General features: G+C 37.2%; 2 protein-coding genes across 2 annotated transcripts in view; one reads left to right on the top strand and one right to left on the bottom strand.

Moving 5' to 3' along the window:
* LOC124633119 overlaps positions 1 to 21,279 on the top strand; it is a 38,186-nt gene extending 16,907 nt beyond the window's left edge. Inside the window, exons 2-3 of the mRNA XM_047168217.1 lie at positions 13,783 to 15,477; positions 18,888 to 21,279. Of these exons, the coding sequence (XP_047024173.1) occupies positions 13,783 to 15,477; positions 18,888 to 20,639 (3,447 nt within the window). The 3' untranslated portion in view covers positions 20,640 to 21,279. The remainder of the gene's footprint in view (positions 1 to 13,782; positions 15,478 to 18,887) is intronic.
* A 1,729-nt stretch (positions 21,280 to 23,008) lies between these two features.
* LOC124633492 lies at positions 23,009 to 25,553 on the bottom strand. The gene is made up of 3 exons (XM_047168733.1): positions 24,968 to 25,553; positions 24,363 to 24,501; positions 23,009 to 24,156 (listed from the first exon to the last, which is right to left on the bottom strand). Exons 1-3 carry the CDS (start codon positions 25,098 to 25,100, stop codon positions 23,778 to 23,780), a joined length of 651 nt encoding a protein of 216 aa, XP_047024689.1. The 5' UTR covers positions 25,101 to 25,553; the 3' UTR covers positions 23,009 to 23,777.
* Between the last annotated feature and the right edge of the window lie 608 nt (positions 25,554 to 26,161).

Here is a 26,161-nt window from a genome sequence, read left to right on the forward strand (position 1 = left end):
TTTACCGATACAAAACTGTCTGTCATTTTTTGCGGGGGGAAATCACACATTCTCAAATTCTCACACAAAAACATTCTATGTCACTACGAAACGCACACTCTGACAATTGAAAAATACACTAACAATTTCACACACACATTTAAACAATCCGTGTCATAATAGTATAATAATATGACGCAACTACACTAACAAGTCCTTACACCCATAGCTGTACAACTGTCGATACGCATTATCGATAAATTCAAAAACTCGGTTAGGGAAATTAGCTTTAAATTCAAAGGCAGATATTATTATTGACTTTATTTATTATGTATAATCAAATCACATATAACAAATAAAATTACCATTTTTTTTTAATAACATAAAACTAATCCTTTTTAAAAACTACTGATAAGATACTGATACGGAACTATCACTGGTTTTTAAAATGGATTAATTTTCTATAAATATGACGAATACATTTTTGGGGGTTTGTTTTTTTCATTAAGAAAGAAATTCTTGTATCAGCATATTTTTGCATTATTAATCTTGCTAATTCCAAGTTATGATTTGTAAAATCGTTTTCGTGTGAATGGTAACTGATTGAGGGAAACAAGTCTTTGCCAATAAATTGTTTTAAGGAACGTGTCACAACTTCATGTGTGGTACAAGATCGTGTAGGTTTATTGTCGTCACTTAAATGTCTTCTTATGTCTTTTTCACAAATCCGGCATAAAAGTATAACTTCTTTTGAGGCATACAGTAACTTTCCTTTGCTTTTCTGGTGAATTAAACTTTTTTCATCAATCGGCCCAAGCAAACCTTTAATGCACGTATTGCATTTAATTTTTTTTTTTGTTGAGAAAATAACATATCCCGCTATGTACTCCACAACTTTTTCCGCAAAAGGGGATAAAAAAGTTAGAGCTTCAATCTCATCAATTAAATCGTCAGTAAAATTATCAAAATTGTGTTCGTCAGTAGCGTCATTGCTATTGTATTGTCGTACTGTTGAAGCATTAATTTTTTCTAGTGCAGATGTGCAATTCAGTATCGTAATTTTTTCCAATGGAATGCAGTTCGTTCCGTTTCCCGTTTGTGTTAATTCTGTATTAACAAGAATTTTTTTATAAATTGCTTCAAACTGGGAGCTTGAGGGATTATCGCAATAACCACCATGACTCCTTACTATGGAAAAAAATAGTTCGAGGTGATCTTGGCTTATCCTATGTAGTGGCATATATTTGAGGCCATTTTGTTGGTTTTGTATTAAATCTCGAAAGATAGATTTGGTACTCTCAATGCAGATCAAAAATCCTAAAAAACCCGTGTATCGAGGAGAATCTACTAATTTAATTTTATGCGACTCCCCGTTGCGTTTCTTTACATGGGCTGATAAGCTCAACAAAAGCTTTTGAGCTTCATCCATTTTTCGAAAAGCTTTCTCAAAGTTTTCATGGTTTAATGCTCTTTTATAACCAGTTTGACGTGACCGGGAATCCAATATATCAAAAACGTCGTTTATCAGTGAAATAAACTTCGCAGTTGCAGTTGATCCATTAAACTCCGATAAATGTAATTCTTTTTCACAAAACAAAAGCGCATCAGCAACACTTCCGCTGAACAATTGTGCTGCAAGGCGAACATTCATTATTTTTGTTTTGTAATAAATGTGATTTGCTTTTAATTTGTTAGCCATGTAAAATAATTCTTCTTCCTGTATTTTATGTAATGCTTCCACAAATAACCATTGAATTTTATTTTCATTATCATCGTAAAAACATTTGTAGTCACAAAAAGTGTTTCTAATTAATTTTAACATGTGACTTGGATCTAAAAAAAAGTGAACTCGTTGCCCCGTTGTGGGATCTAATATAGTAGTTTGCAATTTATTTGCAACTAAGCAGCAACCCAGTTCCGTAGCCATCGCTAAATTTGCTTTTGCGCCGTCACACGTTAACGCTTTTATTTCTATTCCGGTTTCATGTACTAATTCAAACGCTTTAGTTACAAGTTGAGCTTTTAACTTAGCACTTGTACCTTTAACTAAAAAATATCCGATTGGGACTTTCCATGGAGTATTAATGCCTACTAATAGAAAAACTAGGACATCTGTAGCTTCATCTGTATTATCAGTTATTAAATCGAAACCATAATCAATATATCCGAATCGTCTGTCACCACTTGGATTGTCATGTGATTGTGTCTTTATTTTCATTTCATCGAAAACTAAAGTACAGTAAATTTTACTATGTGGATTGGCATCGGCTTTATATTTTAAGGCCGCCAAGGCTTCTTTGGTAAAACCGGGCCGTCCATCAATATTACTATACCATTTAGTTAAAGTACGCGGAGCAGGTAAACACGTCCCAAACGTTTTACGAACATACTTGTAAGCTTTGGGGGAATAAAAGTTGAGAGTTAGAGCAAAACACCTCAGTTCTGGTGAATACTTGGCTCGTGAGAGCTTTCCACTTTTACATTTCTTTAATTGACGCTTAATAAGCTCTGCTTCTTCAACGCCTATTTTTTCCAGGACCATCCTTTCCTCTTTATCTATCAAAGCTTTTTCATCTAAACTCTGAAGAATTTCTTCTAGCCCAGCAACTTTTTTCTTTAAGAAAAGATTTTTAGCTTGTAGCCTTTTAATTTTTTTTTTCTGACAATCTAATTGTTGCTGCATTTTTCTTTTTCTTGGTGTAAGTGCAGTAGTGGGAATTGAAGCAGATTTTTTAGATGTTTCCTTTGACTGAGTCTGAAAACAAATGAATAAATAATTATCTCTTATCATATCTTTACATAATTTACTTAATCTCAACAGTAAAATAGAAGGAATGACAAATTTATCAATATGCGATTCTACAATAAACGATTTAAAAACAACTCACATTTTGAGGAGTTGACGATCTACACGGTGATGTCAATGAATTAGGAATAGTCCGAGTGTCATTAATGGGCCCATTAGATGATAACCTCTCATCTGGTATATTTAATGATTGTCGATGATTCTGGAAAATTAGATTAAGTTTAAAAATGTAGGCTTCATTTCACCACTATGACTAACGTCAACGAGGTACATCATGTGGAATGTACTATTCGTTTACCTAAGCTAGTATTATATTATCTATGACCTTGCACATGAATAAAATAAAAACTTACGGAACAAATACAGTTGGCGGTTGGTTTGGCGCCATCGACTAATCTCCTCCTATTGTTCGCCAACACTTGAAAGTCAGAGGTCTTAAAATGATTTGAGCAAATGACACTATTTCTTGTGGGAATCCAGGTTGGTCTGTTATGAGAAAATGTCTTCCATATATTTCTTAAATTTGGATCTTTAGGAAACCTGCAATATATAAATAAAAACACATTATATGTAGTTGACGTTCTCACTCAGTAATTTTTATTTAAATCAGAAAACCTAATCTCAAAACTTTCTCCGATTTGACTTGACCTTTCTCATTTTCATCGATAACTATCTACAAACAAACCGGCAACAACACTCGCTCGGTGACAGCGAATTCTAGGAAAAAGACTCGGATCTGTCGCTCGACCGATCCGCGTTTTGTATGAAGACGCACGGCCTTAGTTGGTAAACAAATCCGAAACAACACGATTGATAATATTGCAGTTTTTAAGTTTATAAGAAGTAAATAGCAATAACGTAATTAAAAATTACTTACATATGAAAGGTAACGCCATCTTTTTGTAAATTTGACGTGGCAGATCTCTTTTTGCAGCAAAAAACAGAACAATTCGGCATTTTTTACGACGACGTCGATTCACTCACGCAACTAGATTTAGTCTAGCGAATAGTTTAGTTGCAACTAGTTTTATTGTACGCATAGGACCATTTGGACTTGTACTTTGACAGAGGGGAACGCCTGTGTATGGCTACTCCCCTCCGGTCCGCCGGTGGCCTGTGTTGCTCTATGCTACATAGTATTGTTTATTAAATAACTTCTAGCATGACATCCACTGTCCAAGTCACTGCTAGAGTCCGGCTTGCTTATCCACCGGGTCACAGTTGAAATGAAATGAAATGAAATGAAATGAAATGAAATTTATTTATTTGCCAGAATATAGGTACAATATGATGGTCGATACAATAAAAAAAATATGGTCTCACTATATTCGACTTATAATTAGTCATGCAAATATTTAAAGTTCTATAATCTTATAGCTAAAAAAGTACCTACAATCATTTTACATTAAAACTCTTTCTCCTCTAGGTACTCTTTGACTGTATAAAAACATTTATCAATAAGCCAATTTCTGAGGGACCTCTTAAATTTACTCATTGGTAGGTCTTTAATGCGAGATGGTAGCTTATTGTATATTCGAATGCACATTGGGTAACAATTTCTACGGTACAATTCGGTTCTCATAAATGGTAAATTTAATTTCTTTGGGAATCTACAGTTAGTTGCTTCTTACCTACCTTGTACTTATCAATAATATCTGGATGGTTGATGGCATCTAATGTATATTGTTGAGTCCTTGAGGCAGATGCTTGTGAGACATTGTTCTTGTAATGTCACATAGCATTATTTGGTACTTAAATCCCACTAACAAAAAATTTGACAGTACCTGCAAAAGGTGGATGGACGGTAAGTTTTAGGCATCTATCCACTGTACTGTATGATGATTTATATTATATTGATTAAGTGTAATATATTGGTGCGGTTGCTAATTCCTCCTCGACGATTCGCCTTTGTTAGGAAAGGGGAAATCTCAGGAAATCTTCTTTCAACTGTCGAATCTGTTCTTCAGTCAATCTTATTATAGTTTCTATCAGAAGTTAGTGTCAGTAAATCCATAATACGTATCACGGAGGCCTGACTTCTTATTTATTTAATTATCATGATGTTTAGTTTCTTCCAACGAAAAATCATACAGGAAAGACGAACTGGCATCTAAAACATTAAAAATAGGCGCAAATGTTTCAGGGATTAAAGTACGATAAACAAATCATCATAAAAACATATTTTCACATTGCAATTTATTAAATAACTTGTTTTACTTACATTTTAATCGCCTTCATCCAAGAAAACATCCACAATTTACAAGCTTTTCGGTTTGACAGATAAAATCGAAGGCGAAGGCGAGGTTGTCGTTGCAGGCGAGGATGTTTCGTGTTGCTGAATACCGATTTTCATACATTTGGCACCAAATGTTAGTTCTATGTCACGCCGTCAACATCGTTGAGGCGCTACGATCGCGCAATTTTAACTAATGAATACCGCCGAGTTTTCATCTGATGTTACAACGATGATTTCTTGGTTGTAAAGATGTTTTGCCTTAGTGAATCGCACCCCTGAACCTGGCCCAGGGGGGGGTCATGACCTTGTGACCTACCCCCTGGATCCGCCGTTGTGTACTACAGTAAAAATGCTTAATGGTAATGGCGTCCACGGCCGATTTCGGCCACGGCGGCTGTTCTCATTTAAGGAGATCAGCCAGCTGCGCAGGACATATTATAGTGCACGAGCATTTGCGTAGACACAGGTGCACTCCCTATTCCTTCACTCGAATAACCCGATGGGACGGCAATCCGACACGACCGGAGAGAGATCAGGCGCAGGACCGACATTTACGTGCTCTCCGATGCACGGGTGAATCGATCACCAACTTCCAGACTACAGGCTGCTTTGTGAAAGTCTAAGACAACCCACAAAGCGATTTCGGCCCGACCCGGGAATCGAACCCGAGACCTCGAGCACAGCAGTCGCGCTTGCGACCACTAGACCAACGAGGCAATCAAACAGTGTACTGTGTCTGCACAGTAAAAATAAATAAAATACAGATCTAGGCATTCGTGGAAACGGCCAGTTCGTTTCTGTTTTTTGCACTAAAGTCTGTATGTAGGTACCTATTGATAAAAAGTGGTGTACAGCTAAGATCGAAACCAGTTTATATACACGCACACCATTTGAATGATGAAATGTTTAGGACCATATCCAGCAAATCAAGATTCTTTGACAGGTTATTTTCGTATCGTATCCAAGATTGTACTGTGACTCTTTTGAATTTGGTAAGTATACCAAAACTAAATAGGTTTTTTGCATACACCACATACACTTTAATTAATGATACCTACTTTTTAATATTCTGGCATCATGTATATGGATAATAATAATGCAAATGTGCCCCGCAGGGCATCTGAGGCGGATGACGGGGAGTAGCGACCCCGCGGGGCTATATATCCGAGTGCTCCAGGGAGAGTATACTGTCCCCCATCTCCGGCCTGCCGGAGTGAAGCATGACGGGGGATAGGTCTCCCACCTCTTGGCTTGCCTTCATCGGCCGGTCAGAGTGGAGTCGCTAGAGCAGGGTTAGAGCAGCCCGCTCGGAGGGTAGGTGCCTCGTGGTAAGTGGCGAGTGGGCCGGTGATGCTGGACCCACAGGGAGCGCGTGATCTGCGTTTAAAGTCCGCCGAGGTATCCTCTCCCTTCAGCCCCTCATGTACCTGTTGCGATGTAGCGACTGATTCCCGGGGGCCCAGTAAGTGAGGTGGCGAGTCTCCATCTGCCATTTTTACATGTATTTAATACATTGTCATCGGCAGGTGCCATAGTTCCCGTAGTTTTCCCATTCCTAGTCCATTAGCATCCCATCACAATAGCCCAAGTAGTTTTCATCCACAGTTAGCAATAGTTTAGCACAGGACCGAGGATTGTCCTTGGGTACATTTCTATAGTGTATACAGGGATAATTGTCGGTTTTGTGTCGCCAGTTCATTAAAGTTGTCCTAAAAGGGCTTCAGCGTGTTGGCTTCGGCCCCACGTTCGCCTTCCAAAAATCCGGGACTCTGTAGTCCCGTGGTCGGTTAGAGACATGCAAATGTGGTTTGTTACTGATACTGAAGCACTATATTTTTGCGTAGTTCCTACTGACTGCTTAGCTTAAAGAGCTTTTTTATGTAGCATTTTAAAGACAGTGTTTTTATCATAACAAATTATTCTGAGCCCAAAAATCATACCGAGAGTATGTAAGGTAAGCAATAATATGTCGACGAATCGCAACGTAAAAATTGATTATGGGTGCGAAGGTGTGACTAGTAAAAAAAATTACATATATACTAGAACAGCCACCGAATTATTTACGCTGATAACAATAACTCATGTAATCATGTTCTCGTGTGTAAGTTTGTAGTACACAGGGTGTTACAAAACCGTACCTTGCTGTATAGGTACCGTGAAATTAACAAAGTGACTTCTGTAAGTACATTTTGTACTTTTGCGAATACAGTGTATTTATTTCTTATTAGTCTGCGTTGACACACTTATAATTTTAGGAAAATTGTATTGGCATATCAATGGAAAATTCAGTGATTTCCTTATTTGGAAGTCCTTTTGAAGTGGTTACTCATTTTGGAATAGGATACTTTATAAGAGACTATCTAACCAACCCCCCTTTAAACTTTTCGGTAATTTTTGTAACACTCTGTGTAAGTACTTACTATGTAACAGCCTATTTCTTTGATCTGAGTGTAACAGTATTTAATCCACGACCACCTTGTTACGTCAAAATGACATAACACCATACAATAGAAATGTAAAGTAAGTCAGTTTAAAGGTAGACTGATGTGTTCCGGCTTGAAGGGTTTGGCCCACGGAGAACCAAATGATTAGCAGAGGTGTCATAACGCTAAATCTACTAAGAAGTAAGGCGCCAAAACGTTTGTCGTCCCTCGAATATGCCCAGTGTTCGAGGGACGAGGAACGTTAAGCGTTCATTATTTTCCAAATAAAAGAACCGATCAATCATGACCAATCTTTGACTGATTGGTTTTGATTTGACAAGGAACCCAAACATCTCGTTAGTTCTAGTAACTGACCACGTTTACGTTGCATCACTTACAAGAGGCGCCTGAGCTACCTTCCTTACGGCATCTCCGCTCTTTCCTTCCTCCGTGGTTCGGCCCATAATATGAAGACGCTACTTTCATTCGTCTCAGCAATGAATACAACATACAACCAGTTGAACTAGTTACTTAGTTATCTTGCGTAATTGTAATACATAATAATGTTAGTTGTAATCAATACGAGTAAAAGTATCTCACGAGCTACTGGCGCACTCAGATATGTGTTCGTCATTTTAAAACAGTAAAGGGGTCTACACACCAAAGCCGCTGACCCGGCGGCACAGCCCGGCGGCACGACAGCCGCGGCATGTGGTGTTCTAGTAATTGTCAAATACTCTATGAAAGCCGGCGGCATGATTGTACAAAATACGGCCGGCGGGTTGGGCCGCCGGGCTGTGCCGCCGGCATCAGCGGCTTTGGTGTGTAGACACCTTAAGATTTCCCGGCATTCTAATAGTTTTTTACCAAATATTTAGAAAGACATTTATGACCAAATATTTCTAATATAGAGAAGAAGGTCTCAACATGAGATGTCTGTACCTACTATAATTATGTCATTTTGGCGAAATAACTTTTTTTCTAGGACCTCTCAGGCTTTCGCGCCTTTACTATGAAATAAATGACAGAAAAATCATAATTAAAAAAAAACATAAAGAAGTAAAAATACGGATATTCATTCAGTAGAATTCTGGCGTCGATATAAAAATAATTGCTTAGGTAATAAATTGTCATTTTAAGTGCGACAGGGAGATGTAAATGTCTCAATAATCGCGGCGTGCAGTCCTATCACGGACGTATTAAATAATGTTAACGTAACGTCTGTGATTGTTGTAATTTTTATTAAAAAAAACATTAGTTCTCAATGTTTCACACAAATAAAACTTGCTATAGGTATATAGATTGTCATCATCAGACTTTTGTCATCCCACTGCGTTGCATAGGCTTCCTGTCTCGCGGAGAAGGATTGAGTGTTAATCACTACCCTAGCTCAATGTAGGTTGGTTATTTCAGGCTTCCTCGACATGCTACGAACTGTAGGTATCTAAACAAAAATTGATTATTTCACTACAAATCCAATAACTACTTACTTTTGATTTGACATTAATTGATAGATTTTCCTTTTTATTGTTACACAAGAGGTGAAAAACGAAGGTTTAAAGAGTAATAAAAATTAATTAAATACGTCAAGAAGGAAATAAACATTAGTATTTATGACATTATCGTCTTGTTTTATCCGAGATTTGATCACGCGATTACTTTACCTTAGGATTTCTCCCTAACCATATAGTCTACTTAGTTCTAGCCTAGAACTCAATGGATATTGGGATGTAGTATTAAAAAAAAAATATTTTAAAACTTATAACCTAGAACTTAGGTAGGTTATAAGTTTTAAAATATATTTTTTATTTTAAAAGTGTGAAGTGCTGTGCCCTACCAGGTCCATATTGTTTCTAATATATTGTTTCGCTTTATAAAAATACCACCTGTATAACATATGGAACGCAAATAAAGAATCGAGTATTGAGTAAGTTCTATCAATTACCTTTCCATCTTCTAAAAATACAAATAAACAATGTCTTAGTACATACAATAAAAGACAAATTTAAAAATTAAACTTGCATGCATGATTAAAATGTTAAAGATCTCTTTTATCATAATAATTGAATACAACTTCAGTTATTTGGGTAGGTACTTAATAGTGATTGTGAGTTTTATGAAAAGCAACAATGTACGTAATGAGTGAGTTAACTCCGTTAATAAGAGGTATTTGTCACATTTGCTTACCTAATTGGCGCCTGCATGATTTTCTCTCGACGCACTTTCCTTTCCCTTCGTAAGGCGATTGGCGTTATGGCTATGCAGTTCAGTTATAGGGCAGATAAAACATATTTCCCAATTCTGGGTTAAGCTCACCGTTGTACATAAACTGTCTGTATTTTATATTAAGTGTGAAATAAAGAATAATAGTATTAATAGTAACTACATTTAAATAGATATTATCTAAAAAAGTTACGGGCAGTAAAATGTTAATAAGTACCTTTAGTATTTCCCGGATAAATAAAAGCATTCATTTTATTTACAATTCATTCATTCATTAAATACCGCTGCAGCAGAAAGTTATGATTCAAAAAACTCTACTAAACTTAGGTACTAAGTAAGTATAATGAAAGATTTTTACTTACTCATTCCTATGATATACCTAGGTACTAATATTTAGAATTACTTTAAGCTGAGTCTAACAGTTAAGATAACAAAGTAATCAAGAAGAACCATTAATAAAATTGATTTTTTATTGCTCGTTTCTAATCGTAGTTGTAACAAAAAGGTTTAAACCACAGAGGCCAGGCACGTTGTGTTAAGTTACGGTCGATTGAACGTCACCGAAACAAAATCTTTTAAGATTTGTTTTTAACTTTTTACATGATGATGCTGTAAAATCACGATTTTTGTGTGAATATGTAGGTAACATTATTTATGACTTTGTCCAGAAGAAGCGAATTCGTCGCGAAACGTTTCGCGCGAATTAATTTGCGCGCTATTGAGATACTAGGCACGAATACATCGCGTCCACAAGCATCGCGCGAATTCAAAATACGCGCGTATATCGCGTGCATAACGCCAGACCCTCGACTCGCGCGTGATTCGCGCGTATTGCGCCCGTTCTGGACAAGCCCTATGCTGGCCGTTTTCGCGAGTCCAGAGGTCGCGCCTGCCGGAGTTGCGGGATTGTTCGAAAGAGTTACCGCAGCCCTGGCACAAAAAAAGGCCCACGACGGAACACGACGGTTAGTCAGTAAGAGGCTGACACTTCTTTACCGGTGCTAACCCACAGCGGGACGTATCATTTGATGATTTTTGAAGTCTGAAAAAAAGACTTTTTCTTGCAAAACTTCAGCGCTCATAATATTACGATGAACATATTAGGATGAACATGGAGTCTCAAAACTTAATAAATTTTGTAGCAGCTGCCTTTATTTTGTGTTTTTTCAACCGACTTCAAAAAAAGGAGGAGGTTCTCAATTCGGCTGTATTTTTTTTTAATGTTTGTTACTCGATTTCTCAAAGACGCCTGGACCGATTTCAAAAATTCTTTTTTTATTTGAAAGGGTATGCTTGTCATTTGGTCCCATCGTCATCAGATCAGAATCTGATGATGGAAACCCTGAGAAATCGAGGGCATCTCTTGAAAATTGTAGGCGAGCATAGGGTAAAAACTTTATATTTATGTGTATATCTGATGAGACTACAATACTATGGAGGTTTAGGGCAGATCTGATGAAGGAGACGACAGAGGATCGAGGGAACTGCTAAACGGCACATCTTAACTACCTCGTGTTTGGGCTTATATTCTTTGTATTGACGAGACCTTTGTAACAGTGAAGGTTTGGAGCTGACCTGATGATGGAGACCAGAGAAGGTCGAGGGATCTCGTCAACTAAATATGTAAACTACCTTGTGTTTGGGCTTATATTATTCGTATTGATAAGAACTTTCCACTAATGCGGATAGTGACAACTATACTTGTCACTGAAAAGCCAAAAATAAAAAACTTTTTACAAAAAAATAAAACCGACTCCCAAAAACACTGAAAAGCAACAAAATAATATTCTTAGGTGCATCGGCCTAGAAGTCGGTGGCGATATAAACATATAATCATCCATTAGACACCGACTTCTAGGCCGATGCACCTAAGAATAGTTTTTTTGTTGCTTTTCAGTGTTTTTGGGAGTCGGTTTTATTTTTTTATAAAAAGTTTTTTTTTACAACAAATTCATTTCATTTTTTTAAATCAAGGAAAAATATATTCGCAATAATGCAAATCAATGCTAATTTGACCCCGCAAACAATTATTATAATCTTTTGGTGTAAAATGACAGTTCATGGTCACAAGTATTTGCATTTTGGACTTTCAATATTATGAATTCGCGATAAAACAGCCTGAGATTACCTATGTTTTTTTTTATTTCGATTTAAGCATAATATGTATTTACATTTAATTAAAAGCCGGAATTTGGTGGCTGTTGGTTTTTGCAAATGCTTTAAATAAAGATATGTTTAAATTGAGCAAGAGCAAAATTACTTTTGATTAATGTTTTTTTGGGGATTATTAATTATTAATTAAAAGACCATTCTACACTTACCTACTTAAAACATTGATTTGGCACTACTGGGCACTTTGACCGACGATAAAACATAATTATAATGTTTTATTGTCAAAGTGTCTATTGACTATTATTTTATTTTTTTATATCTAATCTACTATGTATAATTATTTTATTGTATGCAAGCGCGGGCAGACGCTAGTGTACCTATGTACCTACTATAAACTATGATCAGTAAATGGTTTGATAAATAGCTCAAAAATAATTGAAGTCTGGATTTAGTGCATGAATGACGTTGACCGTTGACGTGGGTCCAACGAAGGTTTATTCATTAAATTGTATTGTGTTTAATTCACCGTGCATTTGTATCTAAAAATAACAATAATTACAATTGCGACTATTTGTCGAGTCATTAAATGAATGAATCGTTTGGAAAATGTAATAATAACATAGTTGTAATAACAAATTCGCCACACTTCGAAGACGATAGCAGACATGACCTATAAATAATCTAGACACAGCTTTCCACGAGTAAAATTGACTAGGACGTGTTTAAAAACGGGAAATTATAAGTGTAGCCACAAAATTATTTATTGGACACATGATTAAACTTCTACTTTTATAACTAAGCAACGAGGAAATGACATAGCCTCTAATAAACTAATTCGTCTTTTTTACAACGCCAACTAAATATTCTATAGAAAGCTTCAAGTAAAGATCATCAATTATTGTGACTTGGCCTTCTTATTTATACATTGTCATCTAATTTACTAACTCGGCCTCGTTTTTAGTATATTGCCATTTATAACCTTCAATTTAAAAACATTGTATTAAAAATTGAAGTTAGTGACGAAAACGAATCGCTGCAAAACCGATTCCACGTAGTCTTGTCTGCCCTACCCCTAGAGTGCAATTCAAAACTGCGTATGCGCGGAGGGGCGAGGCGGCCTGCGAGCTGAGGCGCAGGTAGTTTCAGCGCTTGCCGCCGCGGCTGAGGCTGGCCGGCCAGCAAGCCGAAGCTGCGGTGGTGAGCGTGAAAACCATCTGCGACGATAAGCTCGCATGGGACCGCCGGAGCCCCGCAGCACCGGAGCCGTGACAGAAGCGATGCTTGCTGCATGTTGCTTACATTTTAAACGTACTGAGTTAAAAAATTAGAAGCTCTTTAAACATATTTTATGATGTCATTTAATAGTATTTTAGAAGTTTACTGTTAGAATGCATGCTACAAATTTAGATGCTAAAAAATAACCATCATGCTGAGTTGTATTTAGAGTGGTTTACTTAGAAGATAACTGGTGGCTAAGATAGTATTATTTAGATGCTCGTTAATTGTGGCCGACTTAGTAATTTAGAAGGCAACATACATTTTCGGGGGTGAATAATGATATTAAAAAGAAGCCTGTTTAATTAGCACCCTTTAAAAACAATCTGTGTTATATCATCGTCGTCTTACAGGTTTTAGTGACATATTTATAGGTATTTGTAATTCTGGTATTTTTCATGTTGCTCTTAAAATTATATAGATCTGTGACATATCGGTTTAGATAGGTAGATAGAACATGCATAGATTTAGCCAAAGATTGGGATGTTGTCTTTTGTAAATTTTATTTTTTACGTTCGGAAAGTGCTGTCTTGCAGTCAAGTTTGTTTGAATTTTAATGTTTTTAATTTTTTATTTTACCCGTGTCCTGGGGGAACTTTTTCATCTTTAACCGGGGACGATCTAGCATCCCAACACTGAAAGAATTTGAAAAGTTTTAGTTTAGTTAAGGTTTTTTTCACATTTTGACTGTAGGCGTGTTGACTTATGGATATCATTACTTGTTTCAGATGCGAGAACTTCTGATCTTGTTGGCGGCCGCGGCCGGGCTGGCCAGAGCAGACCTTCCGCAGACCTGCACCAAACCTGTCTACTGCAACAGCAACCTGCTCCATCAAATCCAAATGGCGAGGCTCTACAACGACTCCAAAACCTTCGTAGATCTTCAAATGAACTTCGATGAAAACAAAACTTTGACCGACTTCGAAACCTTTTTCAACCTTCATAACAAAAACCCGACTAAGGAACAGTTGATGGAATTCGTCAATCAATACTTTTCCAACGACAACGAACTGGAGCCTTGGCAGCCAAAAGACTTCAGTGACAATCCAGCATTTCTTGCTAAAATAAAGGACGATGCGTTGAGAGAGTTTGGAGAAGGCATCAATAACATTTGGCCACTTTTGGCACGGAAAGTTAAAGCAGAGGTGTTCCAGAAGCCCGACCAGTTTAGTTTAGTACCCCTGACTCATGGATTCATAATACCCGGTGGACGATTCAAGGAAATCTATTACTGGGACACTTTCTGGATCATTGAAGGTCTTTTGATAAGTGGAATGCAAGAAACCGCTAAAGGAATGATTGAAAATCTCATTGAATTATTGAATTTGTTCGGCCACATCCCTAATGGTAGCAGATGGTATTACCAGCAACGTAGTCAACCTCCTATGTTAAATGCCATGGTGGCTACTTACTACATGTATACCAAAGATCTTGAATTCCTCAGAAATAACATCGCATACTTAGAAAAAGAATTGGACTTCTGGATGGATAATAGAGTGGTATCAGTTAACAGAGGAGGTAAAAATTATACGCTTCTTAGATACTATGCCCCAAGCAAAGGCCCTAGACCCGAATCGTATTATGAGGACTACATCAACACTGAAGGTTTTTCGGAAGAAGACAGTACCAATTTCTACATCGATATCAAAAGTGCTGCTGAGAGCGGCTGGGACTTCTCAACGCGTTGGTTCCTTATGCCAGACGGTAGTAACAATGGCACTTTAACTGATTTGCACACGCGGTACATCATACCCGTTGATTTAAATGCCATCTTTGCTGGAGCCGCCCAGTACCTATCAAACTTCCACGCCCTCTTAAAGAACCCGCAAAAAGCTGCCAGGTACGGACAGCTAGCACAAACCTGGAGAGACAACATTCAGGCAGTGCTGTGGAACGATCAAGATGCGATGTGGTACGACTTCAATATTAGGGACAACTTACATCGCAGATACTACTACTCGTCCAACGCTGCGCCGCTATGGCAGAATGCCGTTAACCCAGATTTTCTGAAACTCAATGCTGACAGGATTTTGAAAGCTATCACTGAATCCGGAGGCGTAGACTTCCCCGGAGGTGTACCCACGTCACTCATCAGGAGTGGAGAGCAGTGGGACTTCCCCAATGTGTGGCCACCAGAGGTCAGCATCGAAGTCGCTGCTATTGAGAATATCGGGACCCCTGAGGCTATTACTTTGGCGCAGGAAGTTGCCCAAACTTTCGTGAGGTCCTGTCACTGGGGCTTCCAGAAGTACAAGCAGATGTTTGAGAAGTATGATGCCGAGACGCCCGGCAGATTCGGCGGTGGCGGTGAATATAATGTGCAGTTCGGCTTTGGTTGGAGTAACGGCGTCGTACTGGAATTTCTAAATAAATACGGGTCTCAGCTGACAGCTGACGACTCCAACAATACGAATAATAGTGCATGACTAGGCGTGGATATTGTGAACCATTTCCTAATATTCATATCCACTATTAAAATACTTATAGCTTCCTACATTAGTGCATAATATTTGAAGGTTGTGAACTTACGATTTTGACTAAATTAAGTGATTCTGACTAAAACGGTGCCATCAAGATACAAATAAATAATAGGCAATAATCCGACCGTGTGATGGCGGATAATGTTAGAACAATTTACTATTTACAACATCGTTATACAGGCTGTAAGACACTCAGGTGCTTCAGACCAGGCAGAATGTCTTTTCCAATACCAACTTAGACAGATACTTCACTCATTAAAGAATTTACCATCAAAGGCAATTGTGTCAGACAGGCAGGTACTTAAGTATCTAGTGTTAGAAAAGTTATCAATAACCAACGAAAGAACTTTTCTATCGCCAAAAAGTTGTGTTTTGCCAGTCTGGCTATTAGTAAAATATATTTAATTAGTAGCTTTATACCATATATCAATTATATTGAATAGTCCCAGGTATATCAGGGTAAAATGCATATTTTTTGTGATGTTATTTATTCTAGAACATAACCTACAGTTATACAAAAGTAGGCATTTATTAAATGTTTAGCATAACGGTTACCATTTATTCTAAGTACTTAATTATTGTTAGAAATAAGTTACCACTACACCTAGGCATAATATTATGTACTGTTGTATCGAATTTTATTTATTAGTCAGCTTAAATTAGTATACCTACGGACAAAAATATTTTTTGAAAATGTCGTGAGTATTAGGACTTGCTTTTATATCTTTTATTTACTTTACTTTTATATTTTAATATTTACATGTATTTATGACTAGGAAAGTAAAATAATGTTATCGCATATCACAGTTAAGCGTTGTTGTAACAGTTTTTGCAATAGGTCTAAGTATTAAGTTATTTTTTAAATATTTATGTCATGTGAAGTACCTACCTAGGTTAAAATGCATTGAACTTGATCAAACAATATGTTAGTCACTTCTTTCATTACAAATAAGTACAGTCTAGATTGCTTTTTTGTATTTAATTTATTTTTTAGTTAATTTAAGTTTTTTGCGTATTCATGAAACATAAAAAATATCCTGTGTAGGATATGACATTCATTAAGTAAGCTAATATGTAGGTACTTAAAGTGGCGTTACATTTTTACTAGAATTCATTTAACACTTTATCCACTTTATTTTAGGCTTTTAGTTAATAATTAACTAAGAAAATAGTTTATTTAAAAAATGCCAACATATGCATACATAAGTTATCACTAGTAAATAGCACAGTACTAAGCCTCAAAAGTAGCTGAAAAAATCTAAATTTTTAAAACTAATAAACACCGTGTTTTCAGTAACTTTCTAGAATATTCACCTACTTACTTGTTTTGAAGTTTAGGATTTTAAGAAAAATTACAGCGTTTTTGTTGTTATTTTTTTTTGACCCTTTACGTTGTTAGGCACTTTTGAAAAATTGTTTTGCTCAGCTACTTTTGACGCTGACCGTACTTAATTCATGTTTTTGTCCGTATAAATACTTATGTTGTGTTATATTAATTAAAGGCTGTGTCTACAATATGTCTCTCTTTTATTTAAATCGTTTCCCGCGCTTCCACTCAATTCCATACGTCCTTATTCCCTTGGGATAGAGTTGCTTATAGCTTGCCAGATATGCATATAAAAAAGTAGTTACTAAGCTAAAAATTAATTCTAGGCAATTAATTTTTAGCTTAGTAACTACATGAAGTAAAAAATGTTACGTTCGCAATCAATATTTTTAATGGCTTTAGGCAAAAAAATGGCGGCAAAAAATACTGTGGGTACCGCTACCTATTGCCAATATTAGTTGTAAAATAAATTACATAATTACGGTACCCACACTTTCATATAGAGACTGTGGATATTGGCCTCTAAGGAGCCCTGAGGCAGTAGTTATTTCACACCACCTCCTACTGAATCTTGTAATGTGTAGGTATTTACGAATGATATAAAGGAGAAGAGCTCGTTTGCTTGAACGCGATACTGGTACCTACATTTTGAAAAGTTAAATAATATACAATTTTAGATTATTTTTTTACAACAATTTCACTTTTTGCCCGAAATAAAATATAAAATTTGTTAAAACTTGGTAACAATAGCCACTTTTTTGATCCATAAAAATTGACAAAGTCTATTATATAGTCAGGTCAGAAGTCTAAATTACCTCATCCATACCACAACCCACAGAATTCATGCTTTGATGGACATTGTAGCTTTTCTTTTAGCGCCATCTATGTACTACGCCATGCATTACGTTGGAACTATGTATTTACGCAGCCTATTCGGTTCTCAAAACTACCCATAGATGTCGCTGATTAACATTAGTCACGCCTACCATCAAACTATCATTATCCGCAATGAGGTAAGCAGAATGGCTATTGTAAGCTTACAACGGTTGTACTGTTGTCGCTTTTATGGTCATCATTGCAATATTGTAAAGCCGTTAAACATGACAAAGACGCATTTCACAAAGTGGAGCATCACCAGTAAAATTAGATAACAGATCAGCAAACAGAAGCTTTACCAAGTAATTATTATAGTAATCTATGCCTTTACCATGGATGTGGTACAGATGAACAAACAGTTTTAACAACGTACATGCCTTTAATGCTGTAAATAAAATTATGGTTATTAAACTATACAAATATTATTAGTCCGATAATAAACGAGGAAGTCTAGCGATTGACCTTATTACATGGTAAACGTAATCATCTGTTTTTATCTTCGTTTTATAGAAAAATAGTAATTATTACTATCAGACGTTATAATAAAGGTAAATAACCACAACATTGGAAAATAACTCGCAGAGAAACTGCACCGTACCTAAATAATATTAAGACTTGTCCAGTAGATTTGTATTTTACAGCTGTTGTTGAAAATGAGTTCTTATATTGGATGAACGTTAGTCCTACATTAGCCAGCATCCGATACTACGCATGCGTATTACACGCAGCTACTTCAAGATTGTGGATTGGTTATCTTGGAAACATAGACAACAGTCTATGTCAATGTGACAGTTTGCGTTCCGACTTTGGGGGAAGGACACGCGTGTGTTTATTTTAAGAAACGAAAAGACCTTGTAATTTAGAGCGTGCAATGCTCCGATAGTAACAACTGCAGTAGTAAAAGTGATCGCTGCAATATCAGCTGAGATGGGTCGGCGACCTAGCGCACAGTGATCGCGACTCGTTCGCGACAAATGATCGTCATGAATTCATGATGCACGAAATGCATTTAATGGGTGTTGCTGGTCGGATAGGCGGCCACTCGGCCGGCGACGACGATTCGCGCCGGAGTACGCCGTGCACTTACACACTGCGGATATCGCGCGCTTCCCATCACAATCGAGTTAACGTCAGGCGGAAATTGTGATAGTGTGTAGTCATGTTCAAGATGTATTCGCTGCGGTATGTGCCGCTGTACCCGGTGCTCGGCCTGCTGGGTGCGTGCGCGCAGGCGATCAATATCGTCTCCGTCTGCAATTCTTCCATTTATTGCGGCGGGGATCTCCTCCGGACTGTGCAGCTCGCTAGAATATTTCCCGACTCGAAGACTTTCGTCGATCTGAGACTTGCAAACAGCGAAATTGAAACTTTGGCCAATTTTACATATTTTATGAAGAAAACAGACAATAAACCGTCTCGAGAACAAATTAGGTCATTTGTAGATGCTAATTTTATCGATGGAGATGAGCTTTTTAGCTGGAACCCGCCTGATTTTGACCCTAACCCACCAGTTCTTAATGAGATTGCTGATCCGAAACTGAGACAATTCGCGAAGGATATCATCAGTATATGGCCAGGACTCGGCAGGAAAGTGTCGCCAGATGTTCATCGTAACTCTGAACAATACAGTTTTATCTACGTGCCTAACGGATTCATTGTTCCTGGCGGGAGGTTCAAAGAGTTATATTACTGGGACTCGTACTGGATCATACGTGGCCTTCTGATTAGTAATATGACGCAGACTGCAAAGGGAATGATTGAAAACTTCATTTATTTAGTTGATAAACTAGGATATATTCCGAACGGCAGTAGAATTTATTATTTGGGACGAAGTCAACCGCCTCTGCTTACCCTGATGGTGTATGACTATTTCAAGGCTACAGGTGATGTCGCATGGCTCAAGCAGAACATAGCCACTGTAGAAAGGGAGCTATATTTTTGGTTGGAGAAGAAGAAATTAACAGTTGACGTAAAGGGCAAACAATATAGATTATTACGCTACATGTCCGATGAAGACGACACTGGTCCACGTCCCGAGTCATATTACGAAGATTATGCAAGCAGCCGAGTACTATCTGAAGATAGGCGTGAGGATTTTTATAGGGAGATGAGGAGCGCGGCGGAAAGTGGCTGGGACTTCTCGTCAAGGTGGTTTGTCAACGCAGAAAATGTGACTACTGATAACTTGACCGACGTTCACGCGTCGCGTATCCTACCGGTTGATCTGAACTCTATGTTTGCTGGAGCCTTACAAATGGTAGGTGACCTTAGAAATGAGCTGAATGATAGACGAGATGCACTGAAGTGGTGGAGTTTAGCGAAGTACTGGCGGGTTGCAATCGATAATGTTTTATGGGACCCAAAAGATGGTGCATGGTATGACTACGACACTAAAGCAAAATCCCGAAAGAGACACTTCTACCCCAGCTGTGCGACACCGCTCTGGGCAGATGCTGTGGAGCCTACAACTGCTCCCGTTTATGCTTCGCGATTGGTGCGATATTTAATTAAAACCAGCGCGTTAAACTTCCCCGGCGGCATACCCACTTCGCTGTTGAATACAGGTGAACAGTGGGACTTTCCGAATACCTGGCCTCCACTCCAGAGCATTATGATCGGTGGCCTGGAGAGAAGCGGTTACGAAGAAGCGAGAAAGTTGGCAAGGGAACAAGTTAAAATTTGGATTCGTGCGAATTACATCGGCTATACCAAGTATCAGAAAATGTTTGAGAAGTACAACTGTGTACAGCCAGGAGAGAATGGAAGTGGTGGGGAGTATATAGTTCAGTCTGGCTTCGGATGGACCAACGGAATTGTTTTGGAACTTTTACAGAGATATGGAAAGGAGTTGGTGCTCGATGAAAATGGTGAAGACGACTATCCTACCGTACGAATGGTGTAGTAGAGATATGCTATTTAGACCTGTTTGATTATGAACTATAAGAAAAATAAAAGTGTCTCGTGATCAATGACTTGTGTAGTATTAAGTTTAATAATTTCTGATAAATCAAGATATCGTGTTACTTCTAAGAATTGAAATAGCCTGTAGCTTTCCGTGTTTTTATGTAGGTACCTACTCGTAACGAAATACTAGCCAGACGTGACAATGTGACGGAGTTGAATGAAAACTTGTTTGTGAAATGGGAAACTTATTTCTCACGTACTTTCTATTTAATTAATGATTGTTCTCATCTAAGCATCATTTGATTGGAGTCTGCACTATCCTATCCATATGGTTGATTATATACTTGAAATAACGAATTATGTTTAGCTACCTAGCTACCCAAATTCATAGTTTTCTTTTTTATAATTGTACAAACGTGAGTAGAGCTACAATGTTTATTAAATTCTTGTTTCATAATATATTTTTTCTCAACTAAAATAAGGTTGAATATGTACAAGGAAGTTCAATGGTTATTATTAGTTATTACGGAAAATGTACTTAGTGCCTTTACCTAAGAAATATCGGAATTACTGTTTAACTATAAACAAAAGTGTACATAATTTAAATGAAGTTGATTAAATTATGTTTTGTATTAAAATATGGTTTTTAATTATTAATTAAGTGTTAATAGTAACCATCTATCTATTAGTAGGCCAGATAGGCAGTCGCTGCGTATAAAACACTGGTAGGTACGTAAATCCTATACAACTGCCTCCAATTAGACTGGAAGCCGACCTCATTAATTGGGAAAAGGTACTTATTCATCTGTTATAGGTACCTCGTCATTATTGATTTGTCTAACACATTGAAGACCTACTTAAATTTCTATCAATTTATTTTGAATGCAACCTTGGAGTATTTCGATCGAGGCAAAACACGTAATTCCAATATTATTAGTGTTAAGTTTGGAAAATAAATAATATTTCTAATATCGGTACTTTAAGGTCGCATGCACCTATTTAATTAATCTTTAAAATTGCTACGTAGGTACCTAGAAGCTCACTTGTTATTCATCAAAACTGCAGTGTGTGCCAATATAAAAACTGCAGCGTGTGCCAATATAAAAACTGCAGCGTGTGCCAATATAAAAATGCGTTACACAGCATTAGGTAGTTACATTAATTAATTGTTTTGACCGATTAGTTAGGCATTCAAAACGTTGCAAATAAAGCTATTTAAATATCAAAACAATAGACTAGGTATTGTAAAATTCCTATGTAATAAACATGACTTAGGTGGCAAAATAATTATTAATTATATGAAAAACATGCACCAAGGTAGTTCATAGGTCATTGGGTAGGTAGGTACGTATATTAAATACGCTGATTTAGCTAAGTAGGTAGGTATATGCACAATTCAATCTAGGCATTTCCAAAATTATTTTTGGGTTTACAAATGTAGCGTAGTAAAAACCAAAAATTATAACTACATACAGCACTGGGGTTTGATAGAAGCACCATCATCAAATCGTATGATGTCCACTATCATCTAATCGGCTTCGGATGCAGTTGGATCAGTGTTTTACATGAAGCGTCTGTATCTGGGGCCCGATTCTCCTAAGTTAATAATGTCTAAATTGAATAGATCGAATCGCAATAGCAGTTTTAGCCATATCGGGCATTCTGCTACTAATATACGACCAATCGTATTCTAACGACATTCGCTTGGTTTGCGATTGGTCTGCTATTTTGGCGATTTTGGTCTATACGGAAGTTTGCTCTACAATCATTTTGCAATCGTAAGTCGTTTGGAGACAAAATGATTCATTATTGAATGACAGAAAAGGATAAAAACGTTTATTTCAAAGAAAAAAAATCGGAATGCCCCATACGCTTCAATCGTAATCGAGTCGTGATTGGATCGCAGTCGAATGTGTATCGCTTAAGTAAAATTAGGAGAATCGGGCCCCTGGCCTGCACAACCCAGTGACCCAATAAGTAGCTTAGTAAGACTTAGGACTGGTTGTCAAACTTTGCTTCTGATTACCCTAACGACTGCCAAAGATGTTCCAACCGCAGCCGGGACCCACCAACTGTAGGTACCTACGTGCTTTCCGAAACACGGAGGAACTCGTCATGAAATAGATAGGTAGCTAGATCGCCTCCCATCTTAGGACCGATTGCACCCATACGATCGATCGATCCTTGCATTTTTTTCTTAGCCAAGCATTATGGCCACGAATTCTCAAGTAAAATGCACCTTTGCACCCTACTAATATTATTGCAAATTGGTATGTTTGGATGTTTTTTCCTCAATTAAGTTTAAACGGATAACCATCAGGGTAGGTGTGTCAGGGTGGCAGTTATTTACAAAATAAATAAATACCATTGGAATAAAAGATTTATTTAATAATCAATATTCAATTAAAGACTAGAACCTAATATAAAACCATAAAGAGCTGAAAAAACATCTTGAAAGCAAACATCTTTTACTGGTTTTTAAACTGTCGTTAGGCTCTTCAAAGTTTTAATTGAAGTTGAGAAAAAAATGTGCGAAATAAAGATAGGCAGTTACTTTGAGTGAGCCCTAAGTTAAATCATGCGTAATAAAAAAAAAAACATTTTAATAGTATACCTAATGTATTTTTGTTCAAAAATATTGCTTATGTAATATAAATGCAACTAATATATAATTACTACAATCATTAAAAATAGCCGAATAAACTAAACGAACGCTAGTAAAAGCTACTAAAATGCAAGCAGACTAGAATTAAAGATCCTCAAACACATCGTTTGGCAGAGGGTTTCAAAGCACAACCCAAGAAAAAATAATTGAATTATTGCAACATTTAACTGCCCCCTAACCTACGAAGAAAATCAATTACAAATCTTAAAAACATTACCTTGCTAGTTGCTACCTTTATTTTAAGGGGCCTGTCCTGAATTACTCATATTAAATGCTGAAAAAGTATTGGTGCATAGAAAAATCTCAATCTAACTAATAATACGAAAATTGCAATCAAGCTTACTCTATATAAGATCTGTTAAAACTTAGGTTGTAAATCTTCCTAACTCTGTGTATATTTGTTTCAATAAAATCTATAGTGCTATTTAATAGGTAAATATCTAATAAAACCCGGGCTTTCAAATCTCAGCGTTATTCTACAGCATCGAAGTCGCAATCACTAGCTGGAGTCACGTAAGGCAGTTCCATTTGAGATCCGAACTCAGCTTCTAGCAACACTTGTTGAATTTTAAGTCTGGCAAGTGCGTTCTGTTTCGAACTCAACCTTTTTAGAGTTGGGGCACAACTGATTAGGAATAGTTCGTCAGGGTCATTGCGGTTACACGAACAAGGGTTTGCGTCGTCGTCAGTGGAGTTCTGACGAGCTTTCTTGGGTGAAGGTTGGGAGTCGTCGTCGTCATCGTCTTCGTACTTCGTGTCCTGGCTGTAGGACAGGTCTGGCAAGCATTGTATCGCGCGCTGGCGGATCTCTTCTTCACCGTCCGAGTCTTCAGCCTCTTTTTTGGATGCTCTGCGAAAGTGTTTATAATGTTAGTTATTGCGATGGAGTCCTATTATTCCTATTTGGCAATGTAAATAAAATATACGTATGGGCATTAAATTCTCATGTTTCTTTTTGCACGGCTATTTTGCGGATCAGCAAAACTACCTATTCTCTACCATAAAACGTTACCAAAATGATCCATAATAATAAGTATAAAACAGAAAGTTACGTACCCATTATCTTTGGGCTCTATGTGCGGCAGAAGGAACCTCATGGCCTGATGATAAGGCCACCTGGTTCGACCTCCATGCGTCCTCTGCAGCTTTATGAACGAATCTCGAAGGGATCTCCAGCGCTTCTTACATTCTGATTCTGCAAAAAAATAATAATTACAATAATTAATTAGGATACTTGGAGAAATAAAACTCTTGATTAGGCCAGAATTACATTTTTATGTTTTCTAAATGAGATTGTAGGGCAAGGCAACGTTCAGTAATTACAAGTGTAATAAAAGTACTAGTTATCGATGATAACCTTTGTGTACTTATTGTTAATTTAGAAACCGGCTGAAATTCTGGGAAATAAATACGGACGTTTATCGCCAACACGTTGATCAAAGTAAACATAATATCAGCAAGTGTTTTTAACAATATTAGGAATTGATAGATAATATCTAATCGAAGGCGAAGTAGGACGAAGAATTAATTAAGTTTCATTTAAGCGGGTTGGTAATCTGCGGTATTAATAAAACCATGGATTTAGCCAAGAACTTTGGAGTGGGGAGTACCTAGACAAGGATGTTTTTCCTATTATGGCACTTATAAGAAACTGCACTTACCAGAAACATGTAGAGCTTCTTGCACCTCTTTCCACGCATCGTCTCTTAGCTTTGTTTTATTGAAACCGCTGACGGACTTGTCGTACAGAATTGGACGCTTTTCGACCTCCTTGATCAAATCTATTTCGTTCATTTTCTTTAACTTTTTGGTTTTCTTTCTTTGGAATATTTTAATTATTTACAGCTGTATAAATAGGGATTGTGCTGGAAGACTATTGTTATAACAAGAATGTACTTATATTATGAATATTTTGTTTACTAGTGAAATATTTGGCAGTGTGTTTAACTATCTCAAACAAATTATTTTTTGTACCTACTATAAAATTGTTACTTTTTATACATATAGTATATCTTCTTTTATTCTTACTTTGTGGTATTTATCACAATTTCTAACGCAGACCTCACCGAAAATCACTTCTATTATTATTATAAACAAATTCGTTGCACATAACGGTCTTGGTAACGCACCAATTTTTTTTGCAAATCACTGCGAAACGCTCACTTTTTTTGTGTTCTATTTGATTAGAATGATACACAGTACCGGTGTGATGGTGGAATGGGATGTTGGAGCACTGGGTGAGGGAGCATGACGCACGGTCCGCGCGCGCCGCGCGTATCGAGCGGCGCGGCCGGCGCGGCGCGGTGCGGCGTTGCTCCCGGCCCTACGAACTTCAACTTTATTGATTTTGCTGATTAGGAAACAAGTGAATGGGGATAACTTAGCTGTAATGTAATACGAGTAATCGCGAACTTTTGTTATGGCTTCCGTTTTGGTTTATTTGTTGCTGGGAAAAATCGATACTTAATTTAGTTAACTAATTAAGCTGGTTGTACCTTATCAACATTTTAAGATTATACCTACTATGTTTCCGTTTTCCGTTTTCATACACTCGGTAGAATTATGGCATTATGTTGTATTATTAACTATTCCTCAGTTTAAATAAGTTAACATAATATAAGCAGGTATTGTTAACATAATTTTCAGTTACCTGCTACCTGCCTGCCTGCTGATACACACTGCTAACACATTGGCATGCGCAACCAACGCATTGGAAAAATGCATGCCTTGGTAAATATTTGAACGTTTCGTTCATACAATCACGCCAATCACGCACACAAGACGAAAAGCACCTATGTACTTAAATCTATATAAAAACAAAGTTTCGAGATCGAGGGAACCTTCCGTCTTCGTCG

The sequence above is a fragment of the Helicoverpa zea genome, chromosome 9, assembly GCF_022581195.2.
Source record: "Helicoverpa zea isolate HzStark_Cry1AcR chromosome 9, ilHelZeax1.1, whole genome shotgun sequence".
Taxonomy (NCBI): domain Eukaryota; kingdom Metazoa; phylum Arthropoda; class Insecta; order Lepidoptera; family Noctuidae; genus Helicoverpa; species Helicoverpa zea.